The sequence below is a fragment of the Sphaerodactylus townsendi genome, linkage group LG07 (assembly GCF_021028975.2).
Source record: "Sphaerodactylus townsendi isolate TG3544 linkage group LG07, MPM_Stown_v2.3, whole genome shotgun sequence".
Lineage (NCBI taxonomy): Eukaryota > Metazoa > Chordata > Lepidosauria > Squamata > Sphaerodactylidae > Sphaerodactylus > Sphaerodactylus townsendi.
In genome coordinates this window covers 76,345,590-76,371,357 of record NC_059431.1, presented here as the reverse complement: position 1 = coordinate 76,371,357, position 25,768 = coordinate 76,345,590, and the positions used below count along the sequence as shown (strand labels likewise).

Sequence of the window (25,768 nt, the reverse complement as noted above, 5' to 3'; positions counted from 1 at the left end):
AACTCTTCTGTCTCCACTCCTCCTTCACCCTGAAAATCAAGAACCAAGCAGGACCTTGAGATGTCATACACAGAACAGATTCTTTATGCTAATCCTCTGTTATTGACAGGAGTGGAAACCCATGGGTCAAAAGAAAAGAGTGTCTCCTCTTTCCCAGATCCTAGCCAGTGGGGACAGTAGAATCTCCTTCTTAAGAAACATTATTATTAAATGGGGGGGGAGGGAGCGTGCAAATTGGGACCTATCAGTTCCAGCTCTCAGAATTGCCATTCCTTGATGATCTTGATTTTGCAGTCTGACTTGGGAAACTATTTGTGGCACTGCTTCCTTGCCAGCGCAGGGAGGTTTTGGTTAGTGAGTCAGAGTCACCTGGCTCTTCTCGAGCTCAGGACACTCGGAGGTGAAGGAGACTTGCGTCCCCCACCCCCGCCGATCATCATCTCCTCAAGATTTAAGCCGGAGCTGCAGACTCCTCTGGGCGGGATGAAGCGGAGGGAGGGGAGCCTGCCAGCGCTCGTAACCACACCCCGAAGGGGGAAAGTCTTCGGATGGGGGTGGAGAGATGCTGACAGGTGCTGCAAGAGCGGCTCTTGGCACCGAAAGAGGACGGACGCCGGCTCCGGCGGGGAGCAGCGGCAGCGAGGCCGGCAGCCACAGCAGGTGCCCCCCGCCGTACCTCCTTCCCGCCCTGCCCCTGAGGCGCGCGCCATGGGCTCTCCTCGGGTTTCGCCGCTGGCGCACATCTTCAGAGGGAGCTTCGTGCACTCCAGCAGCACGTCGCCCCTGGACATTCTGCACGGCCACCTGTTGGGGGTGGAGGAAAGCGGGAAGGTGAGCCCGGCGCGAGGGGAGGCGGCCGCAGCCTCTGGCACGTGGACGGCCGGCGGAGGCGCTTCTGCAAACACGAGGGCGTGGGTGGTAGAGCAGCGCGGGACTGAAGGGAGAGGTGGAGCCGTGGGGGGTTGCAGGAAGCCGTGGGGAGAGGACAGGAGGTTATATAACCCGCGGGTGCGGAGGGGGGGAGGGTCTGGTTGCTCGATGCCTGTGGCACTGGGCGAAGAGCGTGGCAAACGAGGAGGGGCCGTGGGGTGTAAAGTGCCACGACGAGGGTTATATAATACGGACGGGGGGGGGGGGGGACGACGACGCTGAGGTGGAGGTGTGACTGAAATTGGAAGAGGGAAGGCGGGGCCTAACTGGAACGAGGAGTCCTAGGAGACAGGGAGTCAGTCCGTCTTCTGTTAGCAAGACAATGGACACAGTGAACCAGGGTCAAACACAAGCACACAAAGCTGAATTCTACCTGTTGGGTGTTTCAGGTTTAGTATTAAGCAGAAAGAGAGCGAGTATGATATGATGCTGCCGGTTTGGGGCATGTTGGAAACCCAGCCTGCAGTGTGGCATAATCTTAAAATGGGCGATCCGGAGAGACCTTGGCAAGCTGACTAGATGAGATCGTGCCAAATGCAAATGAACACAGGTTGCGCCGAGGCGTATTGGGATAGTCCTGGAAAGCAGGATAGGTTTTATTGCATTGTGAGTGGGAGAAGCCACATGCATAGGCGAGAGAAAAGTGATAGAAATGATGAAGTCGGAACGTTTCTTGTCTTAAATGTGGACTACATGTGTTCAGAATGTGCATTCACATTCTTACATCTGGCATTCCATATATGAAGTCATTTTAATGCTAAAAAGGTTCTGCATTAGCCTTCTAATGGCTTATTAAAAGTAGAAATGATGTTGCTGCCTAAGCTTGCATTGCTTATGTGGATTTCAAATGTGACTGGATAAATATGCACTGAAATAATGAAACACTGACTTGTTTTACAGTTTTTTTACAATCCTGTTTCTTATACATGTTAGTTAGGAAATTAGTATGAATCCACATTAAGAGTGAACTCTTCTGCAGTAAGTGTTTATGAGAACTCCCTCTCAGAGATACAGTAGTGTTTATTCATTGTAAGGGTTAAATAAGAGCTAAGTTTTCTGATGTGTAATTATATTTTTAAGTGTTTGTGAGAGTATTTGAGCATGTGTTGCAAGGGAACCCTGAGTGCTAGCATGATGACTACAAATAAGAAATTACTGCTGAAAGTGTGTGTGGTTTATTCTGAGATATAAAATGTAATCGTTGGGATTTCTTGGCATAGTTTGTCATAAATAATAACAAGGAGAAGATGCTGCTAGAACACGGCCATACAGCCCGGAAACCAGACAGCACCCCAATAACAATATATGCTTGGGATGTGTAGAGATAATTTCTATAAACATAGTGCTTTTATTATATCTGAAGTTTTTATATACTAATATTTGAAAAGCCTCTGTATTAATAATCTTTGAATGGAACATGCTTAATAGCTTTTTAAATAGAAATTATGTTAAATATTTGTGGCAAATCTGTTTTTAATTTGATTTGAAATATAAAGCTACAGCTGTTCTGACAATTTTCTGCTGTATAATGGATTTGATCTTATCTGTGGCTGTGAATAATCATACTCCTAGAAGTTGCTTCCCAAATTAAAAATAAATGGATATGATTTATCTGCAGATCTTTTTTATAGGCGGCTTACAAAACATGTTACCAAGACAGCCTGTTTTTTTTAATGTACATTAACATAAGAACATAAGAACATAAGAACAAGCCAGCTGGATCAGACCAGAGTCCATCTAGTCCAGCTCTCTGCTACTCGCAGTGGCCCACCAGGTGCCCTTGGGAGTTCACATGCAGGATGTGAAAGCAATGGCCTTCTGCGGCTGTTGCTCCCGAGCACCTGGACTGTTAAGGCATTTGCAATCTCAGATCAAAGAGGATCAAGATTGGTAGCCATAAATCGACTTCTCCTCCATAAATCTGTCCAAGCCCCTTTTAAAGCTATCCAGGTTAGTGGCCATCACCACCTCCTGTGGCAGCATATTCCAAACACCAATCACACGTTGCGTGAAGAAGTGTTTCCTTTTATTAGTCCTAATTCTTCCCCCCAGCATTTTTTCAATGAATGCCCCCTGGTTTTCGTATTGTGAGAAAGAGGGAAAAATTTCTCTCTGTCAACATTTTCTACCCCAATGCATGAATTTTATAGACTTCAATCCATATTCCCCCCCCTCTGTGGCTGAACCCCTGCCCCCCCGCTTCTGCAGCCCCGGGCTTGGCAAAGCCATTCCCCTCCGTCCCTAACCGGAGGTGATGTGCCCCTCGGTCAGTGGCCGGGCCGGTCTTTGGGGCCTTCTTACTGCCAGCTGCTTCAGAAACCACAGGGGTGGCAGCCAGGAGGAGGTAGCAGAGTCCCTCCTCACACGCCTCGTATGCGCCAAACCCACGCCTACACGGCTATTCAGGCCGGGGTTGTCAGCCTCACGAGTGCAGAGCCAACTAATCCCCTGAGCCGCCTCCCCTTCCCTCCTTCACTCCCTTTTGAGCGTCCGGGTCTCCTCCGGCCTCTCCCTCTCTCCCTCTAGCCCTCACTTCTCTCTTCCCTCAGCCTCCCTTTCTTCCTCCCTGTCTGCTTTCTCTCCCTCTTCGTCCCACGTCTGTCTCCTCTCCTCCCAGCCCTCGCAGCTCCCTCTCCTCGGACCCGTTCGCGACCGAGCCGCGCCCTCCCATCTCCCGCTCTCTTAAATTAGGTTTCCCCCTCTGATTGGGGCTGTTCCCGGCCCACCGTCTTCGACTATCTCCAGCCGCTTGGCTGTGCTAAGCTTGGTCTCGCCCGCCGCTGCCGGCTCCAACCAGAGCGCAGCTGTGGCATACCGGGGCTGCTCTCCCGCCCACGGCCTTGCCTCCCTCATGGGCGGGCGGGCTCACCGGCAGGCCGGCCGCTGCTCGGGTCCCACGCCGCTTGCCTCCCGCATGGCCCCGCCTCGGCTGCGGCCGAAGTCCGGGGCCAGCTGGTCAGCTGGGCTGTTGCGGCCTCCTCGCCGCGCCTTCTCAGCGATGGGCCGGCCCGGCTGCCGGGTCCCGCCGCCGGCCTCTCGCTGGCCCCCCCTCCCGGCTGCCCAGGCGGAAGTCCGGGGTAAGCGGTCGGCGGCAGCCAGCTGGGCGACCCCCGGACACTCCCTTTCTCAGACGTCTCCTCTCCAAACTAAAGAGTCTCCAAACGGCTGCAGCCTTTCCCTCATAAGGAAGGTGCTCCAGTCCCTCAATCATCCTCGTTGCCCTTCTCTGCACTTTTTTCTTATCTCTTCAATATCCTTTTTTTGAGATGTGGTGACCAGAACTGAACCACAGTGCTCTCCAAGTCTTGCGGTCGCACCACTGCGTTTATATAAGGGAGCATGACAATCTTGCAGTTTTATTATCCAATTCCTTTCCTAATTATCCCCAGCATAGAGTTTGCCTTTCCCACAGCTGCCATACATTGAGTTGACATTCCCATGGAACTATCAACTAAGACGCCCAAATCCCTTTCCTGGTCTGTGACTGATAGCACTGACCCCTGTAGCGTGTATGTGAAGTTTGGATTTTTTGCCCCTATGTGCATCACTTTGCATTTTGCTACATTGAACTGCATTTGCCATTTCTTAGCCCACTCACCTAATTTATCAACATCACACAAAACATAATTTGTATCAGTCTATTAAATAACCCATCTGTTGTAAATTGCACACCCTTGCACTGTTCATCTGTGTTGTACAACTAGTACATTTATAGTACATTTCATGTTATAATATATTTCATGTCACTCAGTTTCTCAGAAAGTACGTCAGATTTCTGCTTTCACTTCTTGAACCTGTAAATACAATCTTTGCTGAGCCATTACTCACACAATATTGCTTAAAGCTTGCAGACTTTGCTGCTGTGGCCATCTGGCCATATGTATTCTTAAAGCCAGCAAATACTTGTTTAATTAAGTGCTCATTAGAGTTGTGCAATTAGAGTTGTGCAATTATATGCTCAAAGTTCATTTTGAAGTAAGTACTTAAAGTCTTAATGCAATAGATAATTGTTCATACTATACATTTGCCAATACATGCAGAAAACATGATTTTCAGGGACTAATACATGAGTCTTTTAAGCATAACAGTGATATCTAATTCATGCTTTGTTGATCTCAGTTCTACAGGCTATTTCATAGTCCTTTTCTTCCTTATCTCACATCACTTATTTTATTTCTGCTACAATAATAATAGATACTTTGCAAACTGGTTTTCCTTATTGTCATATATTATTTACCCTGTATAGACTATAATAAAAATCAGCATCAGGTTGTCCTATGACCAAAACCATTCCTTGGAAATGTGCTTCTTACCTACTTGATAATACAGAGAGAGAGAGAGAGAGAGAGAGAGAGGGAGAGAATGGCACTAACAACAAATGTGAATTATTTTGGTAATTAATGGCTCATTATTCAACTCTTTTTTTGAAAATGGCGGTCAGCATATACAATTGCTAATCAGGAGACTAGAATCAAATATGGTTTTTTGAGACAGGGATGGGAGAGGCTGGCCCTGAAACACACCCATGAGTTTCTGGAGTGAACTCCTATGAAGAACCTTCTCCTCCCATACTATCCAGCCTGCCAGTTAAAATCCACCTCTTGGGTCCTGTTCTCCATGTTCAGATGTGAGGAGCAGTAGCACTTTGCCTCTGGAATGTACACCCTTAAGGTTCATCTAGTGCCTTCATTATTTCCTTTTAGGTGTTAAGCCAAAACACATATTTTTACCCAGGGTTTTAATTATCTTACCAGCTTAACAATTTGCTTCTGTTTTATGGATAGTTTTTACACTGTTTATGTCCAATAGCTTGTTTTTAATATTCTTACACTATTTGGATCATTAAGCCACCTTGAACAGGACTCTGCAGAGGTAGCATAGAAATAATTGAAATAAATAAGATGACTGTGTTAAGGATAATTGTTTTAGAGGAATGATAGGGAGGGCCAGTTTAAGCTATACTGCAGTTCTAGGAGAAAATTCTTGTTGCTGCTCTGACCTTGTATATGGTGGGCAGCTTGTATTCCCTCCTTGAAGGTTTTGCTAATTGGAAATTCTTTTAATCTGTCCAAGCCCTTTATAAAGCTATCCAGGTTAGTGGCCATCACCACCTCCTGTGGCAGCATATTCCGTATCTTAAGATGTAAGGGAAAAATATGCAAATGTGTAATGTTTTATATGAATTAAAACCAAAGTGTATTCTGGGTCTTCTTCCAGAATGTTCCATCCCTCACCATTTTTTACTTTTGTATGACTTGTTCACCCTAGCCAGCCTCTCACAGTTTAGCCATGCACTCTCCTATTTTCCTAACAGAAACTTTACCAATGGACTGCCTAACAGATATTTGCCCAGATACCAGACCCTGAAATAAGGCCAGATTTCAGCTCTGTCTCTCGATCCACTCAGGACACATTGTTACAGGAGCTAAATATTATCAATAATACCAGGGGCTCTTTCATTATCTGAAATGGTATATTCAATTATCTGTCAACAATATTGATCTGTAATCTACACAGGATAAACATAAAAAAGCTAATTTAGAAATGTGGGAAAATATTTACACCAGGTTTCCTCCTGACACGTATGTAAGTATTGTTCTGCGAAAGGAACTTCAAAGAGAAACTGCTGAATTAGAATTCTTCAGTAATTTGACTATCACTGAAGAGTTAAACAGAGCTAAGGCACTGCAGTTGTTAAACTGCTTAATATAAGTAGGGTAGCTTGTTATCTCCAAGTTGGTGTGAATTGTCATACTACTTACATAAGTCTGATTTTTGCATATAAAAGTCACAACCTGAATTTCAACTTTTTTTCCCTTTCCATCTTTCTGTATATATTTTGGATCAATTTTATTCATCTGTTGAAGTGGGATCTAGCCTGCAAAAGCTTACGCTTCAGTAAATGTTAGTGTCTTTAAGGTGTCACAAGACCCCATTTTGTGGCAACAGACTAACTATATTAGAATTAGCTCTATCCTGATAACTGTGCTATAGTTCCAAAGTCCAGTGTCTTGTGCCACAGAGGTTTATGTATAGTAGGCATTTAACAATTCAATCATTTCACAAAATAGTTTAGTAGTCAAAGAGTTGTATAGTAATCTAAAATAGTTATGAAATAGTCATAAAATCATGAAAACAGTGTTGTGCCCAACCACCACTAAACTTCACAAAGTAGGACTTTCCCCTTTCTTCCTCCTCTTGCAATTCCTGAGACCCTTGGATTTCAGTCCTGGGAAGTAGGAGATCCCAAGTATAGGTGGGCAAACTGGGGAGTAGGAAAGAGAATTGCTAAAAATTGTTGCCTGCCCTTCCACAAATAAAACTCTGTTCCATTGGAGGAAAGCATGGACCCATAAATATGTCTTCAGGTTACTGAAAATACCAAGATTAATTGCCAGTTCTGTATGGCTCATAGGTTGGAATGACAATCCTTAGACTAGTTCTCACTTACTACAGCATCAAATGATGAATTGACTGTGAATAAGACCCTAACAGTAGGGTTACTAAGTGGTCAGCAGAAAAGTGTTCTGTTCCTTTAACAGAGAACTGATGTGAGGAAATTGGCAGATGAAGCTGTTCATGGCAGAGGCGGAGCTTCCATTGGGACATCTGGTGACAAATATCCTGGGCGGCCACCGTTCAGTCATGGGGAAGGGAGAAAATCACCCCCACATGGCCACTGCTGCTCTGGGGCTCTAATAGCCCTGTTGCCCCCTCACAACCCTAATAGCCCTGTTGCCCCCTCACAACCCTAATAGCCCTGTTGCCCCCTCACAACCCTCAGCAAACCCTCTCGGGCTCACCCCCACTCCTGCAAAGAAGCTCCATGGCCCTCCCCTGCTTTCCCCAATCCCCAAGGAAGCCCAGGTCCGCAGAGCACCTCCGTGACCCTCCCCTGCCTCTCCTCACCCCCAAGGAAGCCTGGAACCTGCCACCCTCACCCTAACCTACAGCTTCTCACTTTCTCTCACCCAAGCCTCATTTTCTAACCTTCCCTCACCCCTACCTTCACTTTGCCTCCCCTCACCCCAATACTAACTCCCAACCCTCCGCACCCTCATACCCACCTACCTGCCCCCAGCCACTTTCCACCTTCCTCCACCCCAATCCTAATCTTTCCATCCCCCCACCCCAGTCACACCTTCCAATCCTCCCTACCCCAAACCTTACCTTCTAACACTCTCCTGCCCCAAGCCTCATCTTGCCAACCCTCCCACACCCCATTCCTCACCACACTCCCAAATACTAACCTGCCAACCCTCGCCACCCTCATACACCCCTATCAACCCTCTCATCCCCTATCCTCACTTTCCAACCCTGCCACCACCCAAAACCTTATCTTTCAACCCTCCCCCACCCCAACCATCACCCTGCTCCACCCCAACACTAACCTGCTAACCCTATCCACCATCATGCTTTCCTACAACCATCACCACCCCTAGCCACATCTTCTACCCCCCACCATTACCTTTCAACCTTCCCCCGTGCTTCACCTTGCAACCTTGTCCCACAAGAACCCTCACCTGAAGCCATTCTCAATCTGCCACCCCAAGCCTGCCCTTTCAACTCCAAGCCACTCTGTTCCATCCTCCACTCCAGCTCTCGCTTTGCCACCCTCCTCCCACCCCACTCCTCTCCACCCTCCACCTATCCTCACCTTCCTTCCTACTTCAAGCCACACTCTTCAACCTGTCCCACTCCTGAGCCACAGATGCACACCCAGGTAAGTGTCACACCTTGAGCAAGGGTGGGGTGGGGGCTGCTACAGCCCCAATAAAGCTCATTGCTGGGGGGATCCTTCCTCTTCCATCCTTTTCAAGGGCCCATTGCATCTCCCCAGCAATGGGTTTCGCTGCTAGTAGATTGTTTGTCATGGTGAGAGGGCAGCTGCCAATGTGGGGGCGGGGGACGGAAAACTCAGATTTTGCCTTGGGCTCCATTTTTCCTAGCTACACTCTGGTTCATGGTGATGGAGGTAAATAATATATACTTTCATTTGTTGCAGACCAAACTGATATTAAAGGGACAGCTATAGGGACCAGATTGAAAGTTGGCAACCCTAAGGATATTTTCCTGAGAGTAAGCTCCACTGTATAGACTTAAGTGTGATTCTGGGTAGACCTGAGTAGATTTCTTGCCAAACATCAGATACAGAATATTCATACCACTATATCAAACCACAGAGGGGTTTTTTGTGGTGCTAGTTCACATATTCAGCCATGAGATATTGAGTGATCTAGTGATAAGAAACCAAGCAATGTTTAACATGCATGTTTGAACTGATGAACTGAATAGGCTAATGTTCACAAACTTTGTTGTTTTTATAGTATGTTTCTTCCAAAGTGGCATTTTCATATAGTATAGCGATACTTCAACTGCAGAGCTGAAACATTTCAATACACCTTGCTATGAATACTACATAGCAGTGGTGGCGAACCTATGACACGGGTGCCAGAGGTGGCACTCAGGCCCTCTCTGTGGGCACGCACAAACAGAGTGCCCCCCCCCCCCATCTTGGCATGGGCCGCCAGGCTCAATTATTAGCATTAAACCTAAGGCCTAGTTTTGGGAAAGCAGTGTAGGTAACCCTGTTAAGCGCTGTTAAACCCCACTGATTTTCATGTGAAGAACTAAAGCGTGATCCTTTACCTGGGAGTAAGCTAGGTTGCTGGCAATGGGGCTTGCTTCTGAGTAAACCCTCCTAGGGTCGTGATTCACCCGTTGGAAGAGTTGCACAGTTGCTTCAAGGCAAAGCCACCGACTACCACCAAGCTTACTCCCGAGTAATGCACGCCTTGGAGCCAACTGTTTTTTCTAAATGAAAACCTCAGTATTCAGGTTAAATTGCCGCGTTGGCGCTTTGCGATTAATACGTGGGTTGCAATTTGGGCACTCAGTCTCGAAAAGGTTCGCCATCACTGCTATGTAGGCAACTCCTCTTCTATGACGTCAGCTTCCAGGACTTGCCATCTGGTGTTACTTCTCTTTCTTTCACTTATTCTAGTTAGTTTGTATCCAATAAGTGGTATTAGTCATCCTTCTTTCCATTTGACTTCAGCATCTCTGTAGCATTTAAAAAAAAATTCTCATCAGAAAATCTGAGTTATAAAGCATATGCATCCTCTAAGCAATTAGGTAGTGTGGACACATACGCCAAAAAACGCCTCTTTGAATAATAATTTTAAAAACCCAAAGCTGTTGCCTTGTATGAACTCTTAGTGAATAATTCCATAGTTTCTACTTAGTATAATCAGTAACAAATATTTATATTTAATTCCAACCCAATACCTAATTGATTTAAAACAAGATTTTATTTACTTTATTTGAATGTACATCCCACCCTACCCCAGCCAAAGGCTGAGTGAATTATGAAAAGTGCACCTCACAACAATCACACAATATTAAGAGAAAAATCAAATGATTTGGAGGGAAATAAGTACAAATGTGACTATTGACCAGTTTTTAAATCTGCAGTGGGTTTGAACATAAACTATTGAACTGATTACTTGTTAAATGTAAATATATTAACACACTGCAAAAATTTCAGTGAAAGCATGGTGAAGACTCTAAACTGGTGAACCAGGTTTAATTCCCCACTCCTCTACATGAGCAGCAGACTCTTATTTGGTGAACTGGATTCCCCACCCCTCCCCCGCCCCCCACACACGAAGCCTTCTGGATGACTGGGCCAGTCACTGTTCTCTCAGAACTCTCTCAACCCCCCCTACTTCACATGGTGTCTATTGGAAAAGGATGGGAAGGAGTTTGTAAGCCATTTTGAGACTCCTTATGGTTGAGGAAAGTGGTGTATCAATCCAAACTCACCCCCCTCTTCTTCAAGTTAGCAGCTCTTCAGGGTATCAGTCAGAAGGTCTTTCACAATAACTTTTTCCTGTGAGTCTGTAATGGAGATGTAAGGATTTGAACCTAGTGCTTTCTTTGTGTAAAACATATGCTGAGTCACTGAAACACAGCCCCTCTAACAAAAGCTAGCACGTATGAAAATGAAATTCTCATATTTTATCATGTTTGGAATACAGAGCATTTTCTATTTCTGTAAGACACCACAGTTAAAATGATTTTTAAAAGACAGCTGTGAGTCACCCACTGGCTGCGGTTGCCTCTGGGGGTGAAATGGGTGGAGCCAAGGTGACCGCTTCCACTTCACTGAGGGCAGAAGTGAAGCCTGGGCCATGTTGGGCAAGGGCTGACATCACCAGGAGGGGAGGACAGATTGACCCTTTAAAGGGGAAAGCCCTCCTTTGTTCTGGCCATGTGCTTCAGCCAGCCGGCGATTTGCCCACCCACCTCTCCCTGGGTTTATTCGGTTGTTGCATGTTTCTGTCATAGCCATTCAGCGGTGGTGCATGGGTAATGATCTGGAAGTGCCGATGGTGGCAAGAGGCAACCGCCCTGCCGAACCGGCAAATGGGGATCACCTCTTGCCAGGAGCGTCCACCCGGCAGAGCCCTTCAGTGGAGCGAAGTCCAATACAGGGCATCCACCCATTGGAGCTTCGCTCTGAAGCAGACAGGCCAGATCAAGACCCATGCTACGCCTCACGCTTCTGTTTTGGTTGGCTAATAAAATGGCTATGGCCAAAATGATTATCCCAGCAAAGAGTCCAGTATGGTTATTGGAGAGGATTCACCCAGGTGGTTCCCACCCTCAGAAGGCAAATGAACATCGAAGCCCTTCAGCGGGAATTGATAGCCTGTCACTATTGTAGAGGTTTTACAACCTGTCTCTGCAACTGTGGTTGTAAGTTGCCATCACTGGAATATGTATCATAATGTGCAAGCCTGGATAGGTCAGATGAGGAGTCCGGTGTATTCAAATGGGTAGAGTTTTCAATTCTGATTCTGCTGCTCATGACACGCCACCATAAATAGCAAAGCAACATGTCACTGAGTTGCTGACTGGTGTGTAAACACTCAGAAGTTTTTGAATATTACTTTGGTACTTTTTAAATCATGTATCTGGTAATGAAGCATATACATTTTCATAACAACATCAACAATTATTCTGATATATTACATGTGAAACCATTGTTCCACATTGTTACATGTGAAAACATGGCTACTGCTGGAAAAGATGCATAATTACTTCAGTAGATAATAAATAGTATGAATACTTTAATGAAGCAGGACCCCTGTAATCTGAACCCTGTATTTCCACTGTAGATTCAGTAACTCTCTGCCTTTTTAAGGTCACCACCTTCATGAACCCATGGAAGGAAGTAAGGTACACAAAAGGAAAAACTTCTTCTAAGACATATGCAAGCATCATCTTTTTCTTCAGAAATACAGACTATTTAATTGACTGACTGATTAAAACTCATGTTATTAATCTACTAAAATTTCTTTATTGGTGTAAGAGTGTTAGTTTTCAGAACTGTCAGTACCACATGAATCAGTAATTACCTTGCTTGGTCAGATGAAGGTCAGCCTAGTCCAATATTCTATTTCCAGCTGTGGCTATCAGAAGTTTTTCTTGCTGTCACTAGCACTGTTGTCCCAAAAGTTGTCCCAAAAGAACCCAGAGGCGTTCCTCCCATTGGGCAAAGTGGGCAGCTGCCCAGGGCGCCCCCTTGTGGTGGGCACCAAAAATGCAGGTTCGTTTGTGGGATTTTTTGTATTTTCAGTGTTTTTTCAGTGTTTGGCCTGCAGGGGGCGCAGTTTTTAGGCTAGCAGCACCTAAATTTCAGGGATTTTTCAGGAGACTCTCCTTATTATATCACCCAGGTTTGGTGAGGTTTGGTTTAGGGAGTCCAAAGTTATGGACTCCCAAAGGGAGTGCCCCATCCCCATTGTTTCCAATGGGAGCTAATAGGAGATGGGGGCTACACTTTGAAAGTCCATAACTTTGGACCCCTTGAACCAAACTTCACCAAACCTGGGTGGTATCATCAGAAGAGTCTCCTAAAGATACTCTGTATACTGCTGTTATCTTAATACTTGCACCCCTGACAGCAGGCATCCCCTAAATTTCCCCAGATTCTCCTTTTAAATCCACCCCTTCCTGCCAATGCTTGTTTTCTTTCTTTCTTTTATTCTCTTAATGCCTAATAAAGGTTATTAATATTATTATTAAACCCACCATCTTCGGCATGGATTTAAAGGGAGAATCTGAGGTCCCCAGTTTAAACATTTAAAGTGATGCTGTTTCAGGGTGGGGGAGAATCCACCCCCAAATAGCATCACTTTCAATGTTGTTTAAACTGGGGACCCCAGATTCTCCCTTTAAGGTGGATTTAAAAGGAGAATCTGGGCTCCCTAGTTTAAACACCATTGAAAATGATGCTATTTGGGGGGGGGGGGTGGATTCCAGCATCACTTTTTTAAACTAGGAACCCAGATTCTCCTTTTAAATCCACCGTAAAGCAAGAATCTGGGGTCCCCAGTTTAAATAACATTGAAAGTGATGCTGTTTCCCCCAATTGGGGGGACTGGATACAACACCATAAAATGTTTTCATAGCAGTAATAAAATATTTTGAAAGCATTTTGAAATTGTTTTAAAAATATTTCTGCTGTGTGGCATGGCCCATTGCTGTGTTTAGATTTGTGAGTTGGGACATGTTCTATAATGTGATGGTGACTTTGAAACGACCTGGTTGAAAAAATCATTGTTTGGTCACAGTGGGAGAGGGTGGCTGCCCATGTGGGGGGCATCAAACTCAGGTTTTGTCCAGCGCTCCAGTTTGCCTAGGTACGCCACTAGCACTGTTCATTTGCCTAATTTCTTTTTATAGCTGTCTGACCTAATTATTTGTATCCAATCAGCCATCAACAGAAATTGCTCCCCTCCCCTAGTAATTTCTTATTCTCCAGGAAAGATGATTCCTAGAAATTATAGGACCATTTGCACAAAAAGCCACAAAAAGCAGAGTGGCTAAAGAGAAGAAGGAGAAAAGTCAGCCTCCACTAGCAAGTGTGGTTCCACTGATAGAAGTGTGGTTTTATCGACAAAACCCCCATTATCCTGACTTTTTGACTGTGTGGATTCTGCCACTCCTAGTACATCCGGGAAGAGGGGAATGCCTTCTGCAGATAATTGGAGGGGTTTAAACCAATATAATTTTTATAATTTATATCACACTTTTGGAGTGTACAAAGCACATTACAGCCATTACATCAGTTAATTTTAAATTAGTTTTGGAGGGTAGGTAGCAATTAATACCACCATATTGAAGGTGGGATATTGAAGCTAAGGGTAGAGGATATTGAGACTGAAGGCTGTTTTTTCTCCCCCTTTTAGATTGCTTTTCTGAAGCCAGTTGAAGAACAGGAGAAACTAGCAAAGAAGTGGGGGTTCAAATCATCTGAAATACGGGAGCTCAATAACAAGTAGGTGTTCATTTTAAATTCCTTTTCACCTGTATGCTTTTAACAACAACAACAACAACAACAACAACAACAATGAATGCTAACACTGGCTGAAGATCTGGTGGCTGTGATTCCATTAACAACAACAACAATAATACAGTCTATTCCTGAATGCTCAACTGCTTTGTCCATACTCCTTGACCTATTACAAAAAATCCTATAAGATATATTGATATTAATTCCTCAGATTCACATTTCACTCTTCCTTCTAGGAACTTAGATGGTATACATGGATGGAATGATCCTACTTTTTCATTTGAACAACCCTATGATGTAGGTTAGGTTTTTCAAAAAAATATTCCAGAAAGCATCATGGCCCAAGTGGTCAAACCCCCATTTTTCATATCCTAGTAAGTGCACCACACTGAATCTCTTTTACATGAGTATGGTTAAAAGGCAAATTTCCTGAAGCAGGTCTGATCTGGTCGGTGCCTGGATTGGAGCCTTTTGGGAACTCTCTGTATGTTACCCTGTGTTCTATGATGAAAGAATAGTAAGATATAAAGAGATAGAGAAAGCAGTTAATACAAAACCATGTAGTGAATGCATGGCTGAGTTGGCTTACAGCTCAATCCTATGGGTGGGGGGGGGCGAATCCATTTGTGGAGCCCATGCAGGATGTGCCAACCCATCTGCTCCCTTTGCTGGCACAAGGGAACCCCTGCTGGTGAAGGGGCCAACGGCTGTCTGCCTCTCAGCTCTATAGCAATGAAACTCAGAAGCTGGGGTCACCACGGAGCTGTGCTGGTTCTGATTGGGTGCCAGTGCAGGGGTGGAGGGCGTTCCCAGCTTTATGGGCAGTTATGCTGTGGTCCAGAGATGGTTTATGTCCACTGAGCCCTATATAAGACTTTCTGGTGTGAGTTTTTTTTTTAAACTGTCTCCCTGTCCCACCAGAGAGGCCTTTAGGAGGTGATGTGGTGGTGTGGTAGCAGCTCTGTCCTGGACCACCTTGGGTTGTGAATTGCACTATTCATGATGTATATTCCAAATACTACATTATACACAGTGCAAAAATTCTTTTTTTTTTTCTGGTTTGAACCTATTTTAATCATACTTTATAAAGTCTGATACCTTTACTAGGTAATTTGTCCTGTTTCCAGTGTGATGGTATTAATATCCTTGTAGCTGTAACCAAGCTCTTAATAAGACTTTTTAAAATTTGTTTCCTTCCGAAAGTACTCCATCAGAGCAGTCCCAGGATGACATGTGATCTTGCTGTTAATTATCTCCTCTATAGTTTTCATAGGATAAGTGTAGATCTTCATCAAAGTTAATGATACAATTCTTACTGAATTGAGTGATGGTAAGGACATTAATCTACCGATTGTATGTATTGCTGTGACTCAGTTGTCAGAGATGGGACCTGGAGGTGGAAATGGGGGTGGGGGTAGTTGCTGTGCATTCTTGCAAAATAGATGGGGTAGGGAGGAGGTGGCTCTTGAAGAGCCCCAAGACAAGACAACCTGGCTTGAAAATCTGCATCTAAACATCAACACATGAAAGATAACAACTGATGGCCAATTTTGGTTTTAGAAGCTGCATCAAGGTGACAAAAATAGATAGCAGAGATACTGTGTGGTTGAGAAAGCATGCCCTTGCTTTTAAAATAATGAATGATCTATTTGTTGTAGTTAGAAAGGTGTGATGGTGACTGAGAGAGACAGAAAAGAGATGGGAGCCACTAACCCAGTGGTTCTCAACCTGGGGGTCAGGACCCTTTGGGGGTCGAACGACCCTTTCACAGGGGTCGCCTAAGACTCTCTGCATCAGTGTTCTCCATCTGTAAAATGGATAAATGTTAGGGTTGGGGGTCACCACAACATGAGGAACTGTATTAAAGGGTCGCAGCATTAGGAAGGTTGAGTACCATTGCACTAACCTCTTGTTCAGGAGTATGCTTTCTGGCAGATGGGTGGCTGTTGCTGAAAGCAGCACCGACTGGCAAAGCTACCAGGGGATGGGGGGTGCGCCGCGCACCGGGTGCACGGTTTTGAGTCACGTGGGGGCGGAAAATTTCCCCAGACTCCTCCCCCTTCCCCCCGCAGCACTCTCCCCACGGCACCCCCCCACACTTGCATTACAAACTGAGCAGGCTGGAGAACAGGCTTCAAAGGCCCTGGTGGGAACTACATTTCCCTAGGGGGCTCACAGAGTATGGTTCCCACAAGGACCTTTGAAGCCTGGAAGAAAGAACCTGATGCTCCAGCCTGCTCGGTTTCTAAAGTAGAGGTATTGTGTGTGAGGGAGGCCGCTGCAGGGGATGAAAATCACCCACCGACCCCATACTTTAGAAACCGAGCAGGCTGGAGAACAGGCTTCAAAGGCCCTGGTGGGAACTACATTTCCCAGGGTCTCCTGGGAAATGTAGTTCCCACCAGGGCCTTTGAAGCCTGGAAGGGAACAGGCCTGTTCTGTTTCTAAAATAAGTGTGGGGTGTGTGTGCCATGGGGGGGGCGCCGCGGGGGGATGTAAATCACCCCCCATGAACCCCCCCTTACTTTAGAAACTGTGCAAGCTGGAGAACAGGCTTGTTCCCTTCCAGGCTTCAAAGGCCCTGGTGGGAATTACATTTCCCAGGGTCTCCTGGAAAATGTTCCCACCAGGGCCTTTGAAGCCTGGAAGGCAAGAAGCCTGTTCTTAGCTTTACAATTCTAAATTCAAGTGGGGGGAGCACCGCATGGGGGGGGGGGCACTGGGGAGAAAAAAAAGAAGCCAGAGTGCGCGGCAACGGAAGCACTCTGGCCAACTGCTCTACTCTGGGCAGCAACACTCACCTTTTGCGTCTTTCTCATCTGGTAAAGTTTTGTAAAGCAAAATAAATTACCATAAGATTGTTGTGTTGAGAGCTTCCAGATGCCACGCCCACACAAATAGGAACCAATCAAATGAAGCAAGGCTCATTAAAATTATAATGAAATTATGCGATTTGAAACAATTTGTATTCCTGTGGCCTCTTCGCCACTCTGTTCCAATTGGCTACTGTTCTGTGGTGGGAAACGCGACCCCGCGTTTCCCTTTTTTAAAAAAAATCTATGCAGGAGCTACGTAGAGGCCACATGACAAAGCGCCGCACAGATGAGGGTGAGATTTGCATAGCTCCCACCTCTTGTCAGAAATTTGGCGCGATTTTTGCCGCGGCGGTTCTCCAGCTCTACGCATGCCCGAAACACTCAGCTGTGATTGGCTGAACAATGACTCCTGGCGCCAGAGATTCTGCACTTTACTGGAATGAAGCTGCATTCGAGCATGGTTCCCCGAAAAAGTAGTAGTTCCCAACTGGATTCGGAAATTTGACCATTACACGGGGCGAAGCTGGTACAAAACCACGTTGACCCCAGTGGTTGTGCGGAGCACTTAGGTTGAACGCAGCTCGAACTTAGGTCGATAACGCAAGTGTGGAATCGACCCTTGTCCAGATGTTAGAATCATTTATTTGTGAGGGATGCCACTCGAGCTGTGTATAGATTATTATGTCTATGTTCCAGTGTCCCCCTTATCATTGCTCTAACATTAGCCATAATCCAGCATCAGTAGTTTGCTAACTATAATAGACATAATAACTAGGAGACTGTGCCTTACCTGGCACCGGAAAAGGTGTCTGTGGGTAGCATGGTGCCTATGTGCACCACTTTGGGGACTCCTGACCCCCTTTTCTGGTGCCTGATAAGGCACAGTCTGCTAGCACCCCTTTGGGTATCCAATCCTGCCTGACAGCATTTCCCATCCCTCTCCAGGGAGAGAGAAGACCTGGAGCATGAGGTGCAATTGCGTGTGTCAATCTTTCACTACCTCTATATTCACTACCTTTATATACCGCTATAACTTTATCCCGGACTTTTTTATTATTCAATTAACTGAACTGAACTGTGGAACTTTAGAACGCAGGAGAATGGAGCGGTTTGGCTTGTCCTTATCTCCTTTACTTTTGCCTGCTACTACCTCGCGGCACAGGTGTCTTTGTTGTAATGAGTGGAAGGCCCCCTTGAGACTCTTGGGTGGGCCTGGTCCGGGGAATCAGTGGCAGAGACTACACAGCAACAACAAAAACTGATTGGACCCAAACGAAGATGCAGACCTCTGGGCAATGGTGATGGCAGCAACGTTGGTACCCCACCAGCAGTGAGAGGGCTGGGGGTGGGGTCCTCTTGTTTAGCGCCAGAGGCCCCCAAAGGGCAGTGGGGGCCAGTGGCAGGGTCCCCCACAGTGCGTGTGAGAGTTCCTTATTCGATAGTTAAGAATGTAGTTAGTGAGGTTGTATAGGGTTTCTCCCTTCCAACGATGTTGTTATTTCGGTAGTGTTTATTGTATCATTGCTCAGTCAGCTAGTGTTAGGTAGAGTTAGTTTATTTTAGCTTAGGTGTAGATTTAGGTCAGTGTATGTGCTTATATTTACCATGTTTTCCCCAAAATAAGACAGGATGTTGTATTAATTTTTGCTCTAAAAGATAGATTAGGGTTTATTTTCAGGAGATGTCTTATGTTTTGCACCCCAGGGGCATAGTGCCCAGGGGGCTGGGGCATTCCAGAGTATGGTGGGGAAACAGAGCCCAGGGTAAAATGGCATCCAGGCCTGTCAGCCACACCATCCGCGAGGTCACACACCCCTACCAGGCTAGGCATGAGTGCCTCAGACACCCAGGCTACACACAGGTCTTCTGGCTCTCTATGTTTAAAAAGGTCATCTTTTAGCAGGCGTGGTCCTGCCTTTGGACTATCTTTTAAGTTATGGCGAGCATTTTTAAAATTATGATTTTTAATTTAATGTAGGTTTAACATGTTGTTGCCCCCCGAGCCCTTGTGGGATGGACAGGATATAAAACTAAAACTAAAAATGAATTTTTAACATCATACCCATGAACCTTTGCTAAATATGCCCACCCCTTTAGCCCTGGTGCAAGCTCCTGTCCTGGAGGAGTACTGCTACTGTGACTGCACTGGTACCAGGCATTGCACGACCACATGACTCCTCAACACCAACATAATTGCCACAGCACCAGCATTTGTGCCTCCTTGAGCCCTTTTGCCCCCACCCCCTTGTGGATTGCAGCATAAATATCACAACAAGGAGTGTAAGTTAATGTGTGTGTTGTGGGGGGGGGGGGGAGTGATGGCCATTTCTTCCTAGTAAAGTGTCTCTGTGTTGTCCTTTTCTCTCCCTCTTCCCAATATGGGCTGATTCCCACTCTATGCACAAGTGAAACATACCTGATTAACTCCCCCCCCCCCACACACACACATTTATATCAGAGAAGTCCTCCCAAACTCTGCTGAGCACATGTTTGAGAAAGGTTTTTACATTTCTTCCCAAATCCCTGAATTTTCTTGCTGAGGGTCTTTTTTCCCTATTAATGTCATCATACATTTAATTTGCCTTCCTGCAAAAAAAAATTTTCTCCTTTCTCTCCATCACTCTGCTTGCAAACATGTTTTTTCTTTTTCAGAGTATTTGAAAAATTATGCACTTTTCAAAAGTGGGAAATGAGCACATTTAATTGAGTTCCAGCTTTAATCAATGGGCCTTTCTTCCAAGTGAATGCATTTGCAATTGGAGTATTAGTCTGTACTGAAGATGGAATGTTCTTTTACCATGACAGAAATGTTTTCATTGGTTTACATTTATCAAGCTTTGCCAGAACAGAACCCTGCTGAGTTAATAAATGTTGGTTCTATTGCATAGTAGAAAATTGGTAGAACAGCATGTTATCTCTTTGTTTTACCTGTTGTGCAATAGAAAGGAAGGCAGATTTCAGTGTGTGTGAGACACATGTGTTTAATGTACTGCCTGATATCCAGTTGAGTAACACGTTCACACACTATACAGCCAACACTCATTAAAATAAATTTGGATACACATCTTTGTTTCCTCTTTGTTCATGGTTGTTTTCTCTGATTATTGAAATAGTCAAGATTTACTACTGCCAATACTCATCAGAAACAACTCTTGTTGATAAAGAATTTGGTAACACTACTTGTGTTGTTGTGTTCTTGGCTGGGGAGTTGGGCTCTGTGAGCACAAGAGAGCTTTTTCTGTGTCTCATTCTGCAGAAATTGTGCAGGACACAAAGTCAGTCTTCTAGAGGTAACTTCTCCATTTTCTTGAAACTTCTTTTCAATCAAGATGAATTTGTACGTTCAGAGCCATTGCTGTTGTCTCTCTGCTGATTAACCAAAACTGGTAGTGCAAGCATGGTGGGATGTAAGCATTGAACCAATTCCTGAGTGATAATAGACCTGAATGTTAAAGTTGTTTAATTTTAGGCACAGCTGATCTTGAACTAAAAAAAAAGGTACTTGTTCTGGATAACAGAACATTATGTAAAGAAGCTGAACAGTTGTATCTTAGAATATGGCCAGTCCAATCGGGGTGGGGGCCAGACTCACCATAGGAGTCCTATTGTGCTGGCACAAGGGGCCAATGTGCTGGCAGGGGGGCAGAAAATTGAGTGGGTGCCGCATGGCTCTGCAGTGCCCAACCCCAGAAATTGCAACCGTTTTTCAAACCCAATGGTGCAGAAAGATTCCCTGACATGGCTAGTAGTGTTCTGGGGTGTTCCAGAGGGTGGAGCCCTTCCGCTGCCCTCCCAATCTCCCATGTGCCAACAGAGCCAGCCTCAGACATATGCCACATTTTATCCCCCATGGGGAATATATCCATTATCCCCTATGGAGAATTTTTGCTGGCAAGCATTTGCATTTCATCTTTGGGCTTCCCATGCCACAGAGAAGCCCTATGGAGGCAGAGAAACAAGCCCTTTGGTGGCAGGACGGCACCATCTCCACCTGCCCAGGAGATTTGGATTGGGCTGAGGTATAATATTTCTTCATTGCTTTTTTGTTCATTGAAATTTTATTTTACTAATACGTGTCAACCAATGTAATTAGCTTTGAGCAAGCTAATTGTAATCAAATAGCCATTTGCCTACATTTAATCCCCAACTTCTCCTTGTCCTTCAACAGAGCACTCTCAATTTTATACCTCCCGCATGAATTCCTTGTAATTAAAACCTTGATTTTTTTAGCCTTTTATGTATTCAGCACTGTTTCTCCATACACTAAGAGATAACCACATAAGCAGGAAGTCCTGAAAGAAAAAGGAGAAGGGTGATATAGAGAGGTAAGAGAGGAGGAGAGAAGAAACAACCAGGATTGCCAGCCTACAGCAGGGGGCCACAAATTCTCCTGGAATTACAAGTGGTTTCCAGACGAGAAAGTTCCATTCCCCTGGAGAAAATGCCATATTTGGAGGGTAGATTGTATTGAATAACATCCTTGCTGAGTTCTCTCTGCTTCCCAAAGTCCATCTTCCCCAGACTTCACCCCTGAATCTTCAGGAATTTCCAAACCCAATGCTCGTAACCCTGAGAAACACACATAGGCCGATTCTGCACAGCAAATGTGTAACAGGTTGCAATTGTGATGAAGGAACATGTTTTCCTGTTTAACCATTTCTTGCACCCTGTTCAGGCAGCGATTGTAACCCACAAAACAAGAGGAGCACATCCGTTCACCGACCGGTCAGCGCCCCTGGCTGATCAGCGCCCCTGGCTGATCCCGGTACCAACCCCAGTCCCTATTGGGGAGGACAGAAAGGTCAGGACCACCGGGGCACCCGCCCTTTGTGGCCTCCTAACTGCTGGGGTGTCAGGCTCAACTTTGCAGAGGCCTCTGCAGCATGGCCATGAGCCAGCCCCACCCTAAGCCTCTTAAGGAGGCCTCCAAATGTGAGGAGGTCACGTGCGAGCCCGGCCTCCCCACAAGGATGTGTTCCTCTGCCCAAACTGCCAGGGCTGCGACAAACAGATCAGCCAACCCAACCCTAAAAATAGGGATGGTGGGTGGGTCAATTTTGCTACAGGCGTCAAAGAAGGCCAGTGCAACTACGTGCTGCCTAATATATAGGGAGCGTGCGCCACCCTTCCAGCTCGTGCGTATCAGGCGATCAGGGCCGGGTGTGGCTCAGCCGCCCAGCTGGCCCAGGGCACGCATGCTCACCTACCGGAGCTCACCATGTGCCCTGCCCGCTGTCACAATTACAGCCTAGTTGATTCTAGTGCAGTTATTTATTACTATGTCGGAGTGAGGATTGTTGCATAAGTATATTGTTAACATATAGGGATCAAGGGAATAGGAATCTCATACAAATGATGTTTTATAAACTAAGACAGTTTCCCCATGGTTTTCCTCCTCAGTGAATTCTTCATGCCTGGTTTGGTTGACACACACATCCATGCTCCACAGTACGCTTTTTCAGGAACACGAGTAGATCTGCCTCTTTTGCAGTGGTTGAAGGCCTACACGTATCCAACAGAAACAAAATACAAAGACAGTGATTTTGCTGAAGAGGTGTACACTAGAGCTGTGGTAAGTAAATTTTCTGCCCACCTTAATGATGGTGTGCATTATTGTGAGCATGCTCCTCCCTACATTAGTAATTTGCTATTTCACCACAACCCATATTTTGTGTGTAAGTTCAAGTACAGATGTAACACCAGAATATGTTTCAGCATTATGTGAACTGTGAGCTGTCACATTCCCTCTCACTTCCCCTTGTATGCTCCAAATCCAACTCTCCCTTTTTGGGCTTCAACAAATCACAGCTTGTCATATATTCATACAAACAGGGGTATATCTGCAGAAAATGGTGCCTGGAGCAAAAACTGAGATTGCCCCTGCTCACATGTGACACCCATTTTTAGGTAAAACATGCCATCATTGAGTTTGGGAAGGGGGCAAGTTGCTTGCAGACAGCAGAGCCACTATTTATTTGTTTATTTATTTATTTATTTGCTTGCTTGCTTGCTTTTTTTTGGAAGTTAATCTTTCTCACTAAGACCCAAGGCTGATCACATAGTGAAAGCCAATGCAATCAACAGGATGATGCCATTAACAGGATGATGAGAACGCATCCCCACATGACCCCTTCAAGTGGCGCCTGGGGCTCCCGCCCTCTTGTGTTCCCCCTTGTTCCGCCAATGCATGCAAAGCAAGATATAGGTTTACTGTAAGCCTGAATTAGAAATCATAATCAAACTATGGCCAAAATAACTAGCAACCAAGATTCCTACTATACTATAAAATCACTCCAAACATTATTGATCACTGTACTAATATTAGTATTTAAATTAATAAATATTTAGGTTAAGAAATAGGAAGCCGATTCAGAAATCCTATGCACACTTATTTAGAAACATGTACCATTGAATTCAGTGAGGTTTTAGTTTTGGGAGAACATGCTTCGGATCATGCTGTTGGAGGTGGAAAGTGCCATCAAGTCACAATCAACAGATGGTAACCCTGTACGGGTTTCAAAGCAAGAGATGTTTAGAGATGGTTTGCCACTGTCTGCCTCTGAATAGCGACCCTGGACTTCCTTGGTGGTCTCCATTCAAGTACTAATTGGAGCCAATGCTGCTTAGCTTCTGTGATCTGATGGGATCGAGCTAACCTGGGCCATCATGTTTTAGTCACCAGTATATTTAAGAGTTATTTCTACAAGGTGGGAGCCCTGGCTGCAGTATTCTGTACCAACTGAAATTTCCAAACACTTTTTAAGGGCAGCCCCATGTGTACTGGACTAATCTAATCTAGATATAACCAGGGCATGCACTACAATGGACAGGGCCTTTCTATCCAGGAAGGCCAACAACTGGCTAAGCAGTTGAAGCTTGTAAAAAACACTTCTGGTCACAGCAGCCAACTGCTTATCTAGCAGTAGGCCTGGGCCCAAGAGCACCGCCAAATTACACACCTATTCCTTCAGGGGTGGAGCAAGACTATCTAGTACAGGTAACACTTTAAGTCCTTGGTCTGACCTTCTACTCACCAGTGTGATGCTAATTAAGAGATGCTTGCTATTTCTGACAGAAACACTGCCAATTTTAACTATGACTCTTGTTATGCATGCATTTATTTATTTCCTTTTGAAATACTACACTTTGAAATATGTTCAGCTTTGGCTGGATTGTGTTCTCTGCAGGTAAAAGATACTGGGTTGTTTCACAAACCCAAATGTGACCTTGCCTCTCTACCATGTATTATTTGATACCTTTTTTATTTTATGTTTTTTTACTTTGGGAAATCAAATACTATTATACCTAAAAACAAAAGGCGAGGATTTGGGAGTGATTTCCCCCCCCAGTGATTCAGTAGATGGCTGCTGATTTATGCTTGGGAGTCGGGAAGGATTTTTGTTAGGCAAGGTTTGCTAGGGTGGGGTGAATAATCCAGACTGCCTTCTTTGGTCGAGTTTGGCTTACATTAGCTTGTTTGAGTAATTGCATCCTCTTCAGTGGAATAGGTTATTAAGAACAAGTAACTTTCTGGTGGAACCTATGACTTAACTAAAGAAGCCAGTTCTTTATAAGAATACAGGAAACAGCATAGAATAAATCAAGTAAAGTTGTGCATAGGTCAGTTCATTTTAAAACAGAAGCAGCAGTAAAATAAATAAAATAAAAGGATTTGAAGAATGTATGATCAGGAAAGGACAGACAAAATGAAGAACAAACTTAGCAGGAAAGAGGGAGCAGGAAAGCAGGAAGAGGAAACTTGGAATCCTAGAGGTGTCTTTTGGAAGTATCATACAGATTGGAAACAGACACTAGTTTTATAGAGTTGCAGATAATATAATAAAGTCATCACTGCCCATCTTGTATATGCTTATTTCTGTTGCTCCAGCTATGATCTTTGGTCAAAAATGACTAGAAGAAATCTGCCACACCTGTTTACCAATGGTTATAGTGTTGATAAATACACTGTAGAGAATGCCTAATCAGTGATTACAGTCTTCAAGCCATTTGATCACTAATTCAATAGATATCTCAGTGATGACTCCTACAATAGTTGATGAGCATGATAACTCAGTTCACTGCATAATTATTTCTGCAAATAATTAAACTTTTGAGTTTTTTTCACAGAGACGAACTCTCAAGAATGGCACAACTACAGCCTGCTATTTTGCAACAATTCATACAGATGCGTCTTTGCTTCTGGCTGATATTACAGGTAAAATGATAGGAAGCTTTTAGCAGGTATTTCAAAAGGCACAGTTGTTATGCTCTGTTCTACAGAAAGATAGTAGTGCAGCCATTTGAGGTGCAGCTGTTGAGAAAATAGTATGCTTTCACATTAGAATGTACCCCTGAACAAATATGAAAAATAATATTCATTTTTAAACGCTGCCTTTATCAAAACCATTATTTTGTTCATTTTTGAACTTGATGGTTTGATAAAAGAGCATCTATAGTTTATCAAATGACTATCAAACCGATGGGAGAAGCATGGTAAGATAGGCACTAGGACCCTGGTGGAGCATATTGCAGCACAGACGGTCTGGCATTCTTTGTTCTGTGGCAGAGGAATATATGACTCTACTGTTATTTTTTTGTGAGTATAGCTGAAGCCAACTTAGATATCACATATTTCCTCAACGGAATAATTTATACAGGC

The 25,768-nt window shown here is 44.8% G+C and overlaps 1 protein-coding gene across 1 annotated transcript in view; it reads left to right on the top strand.

Moving 5' to 3' along the window:
- The first annotated feature begins 546 nt into the window (after positions 1-546).
- GDA (guanine deaminase) overlaps positions 547-25,768 on the top strand; it is a 47,560-nt gene continuing 22,338 nt past the window's right edge. The window contains exons 1-4 of the mRNA XM_048504217.1: positions 547-831; positions 14,190-14,278; positions 22,510-22,681; positions 25,237-25,324. Coding sequence (XP_048360174.1) covers positions 709-831; positions 14,190-14,278; positions 22,510-22,681; positions 25,237-25,324 — 472 coding nt within the window. The 5' untranslated portion in view covers positions 547-708. The remainder of the gene's footprint in view (positions 832-14,189; positions 14,279-22,509; positions 22,682-25,236; positions 25,325-25,768) is intronic.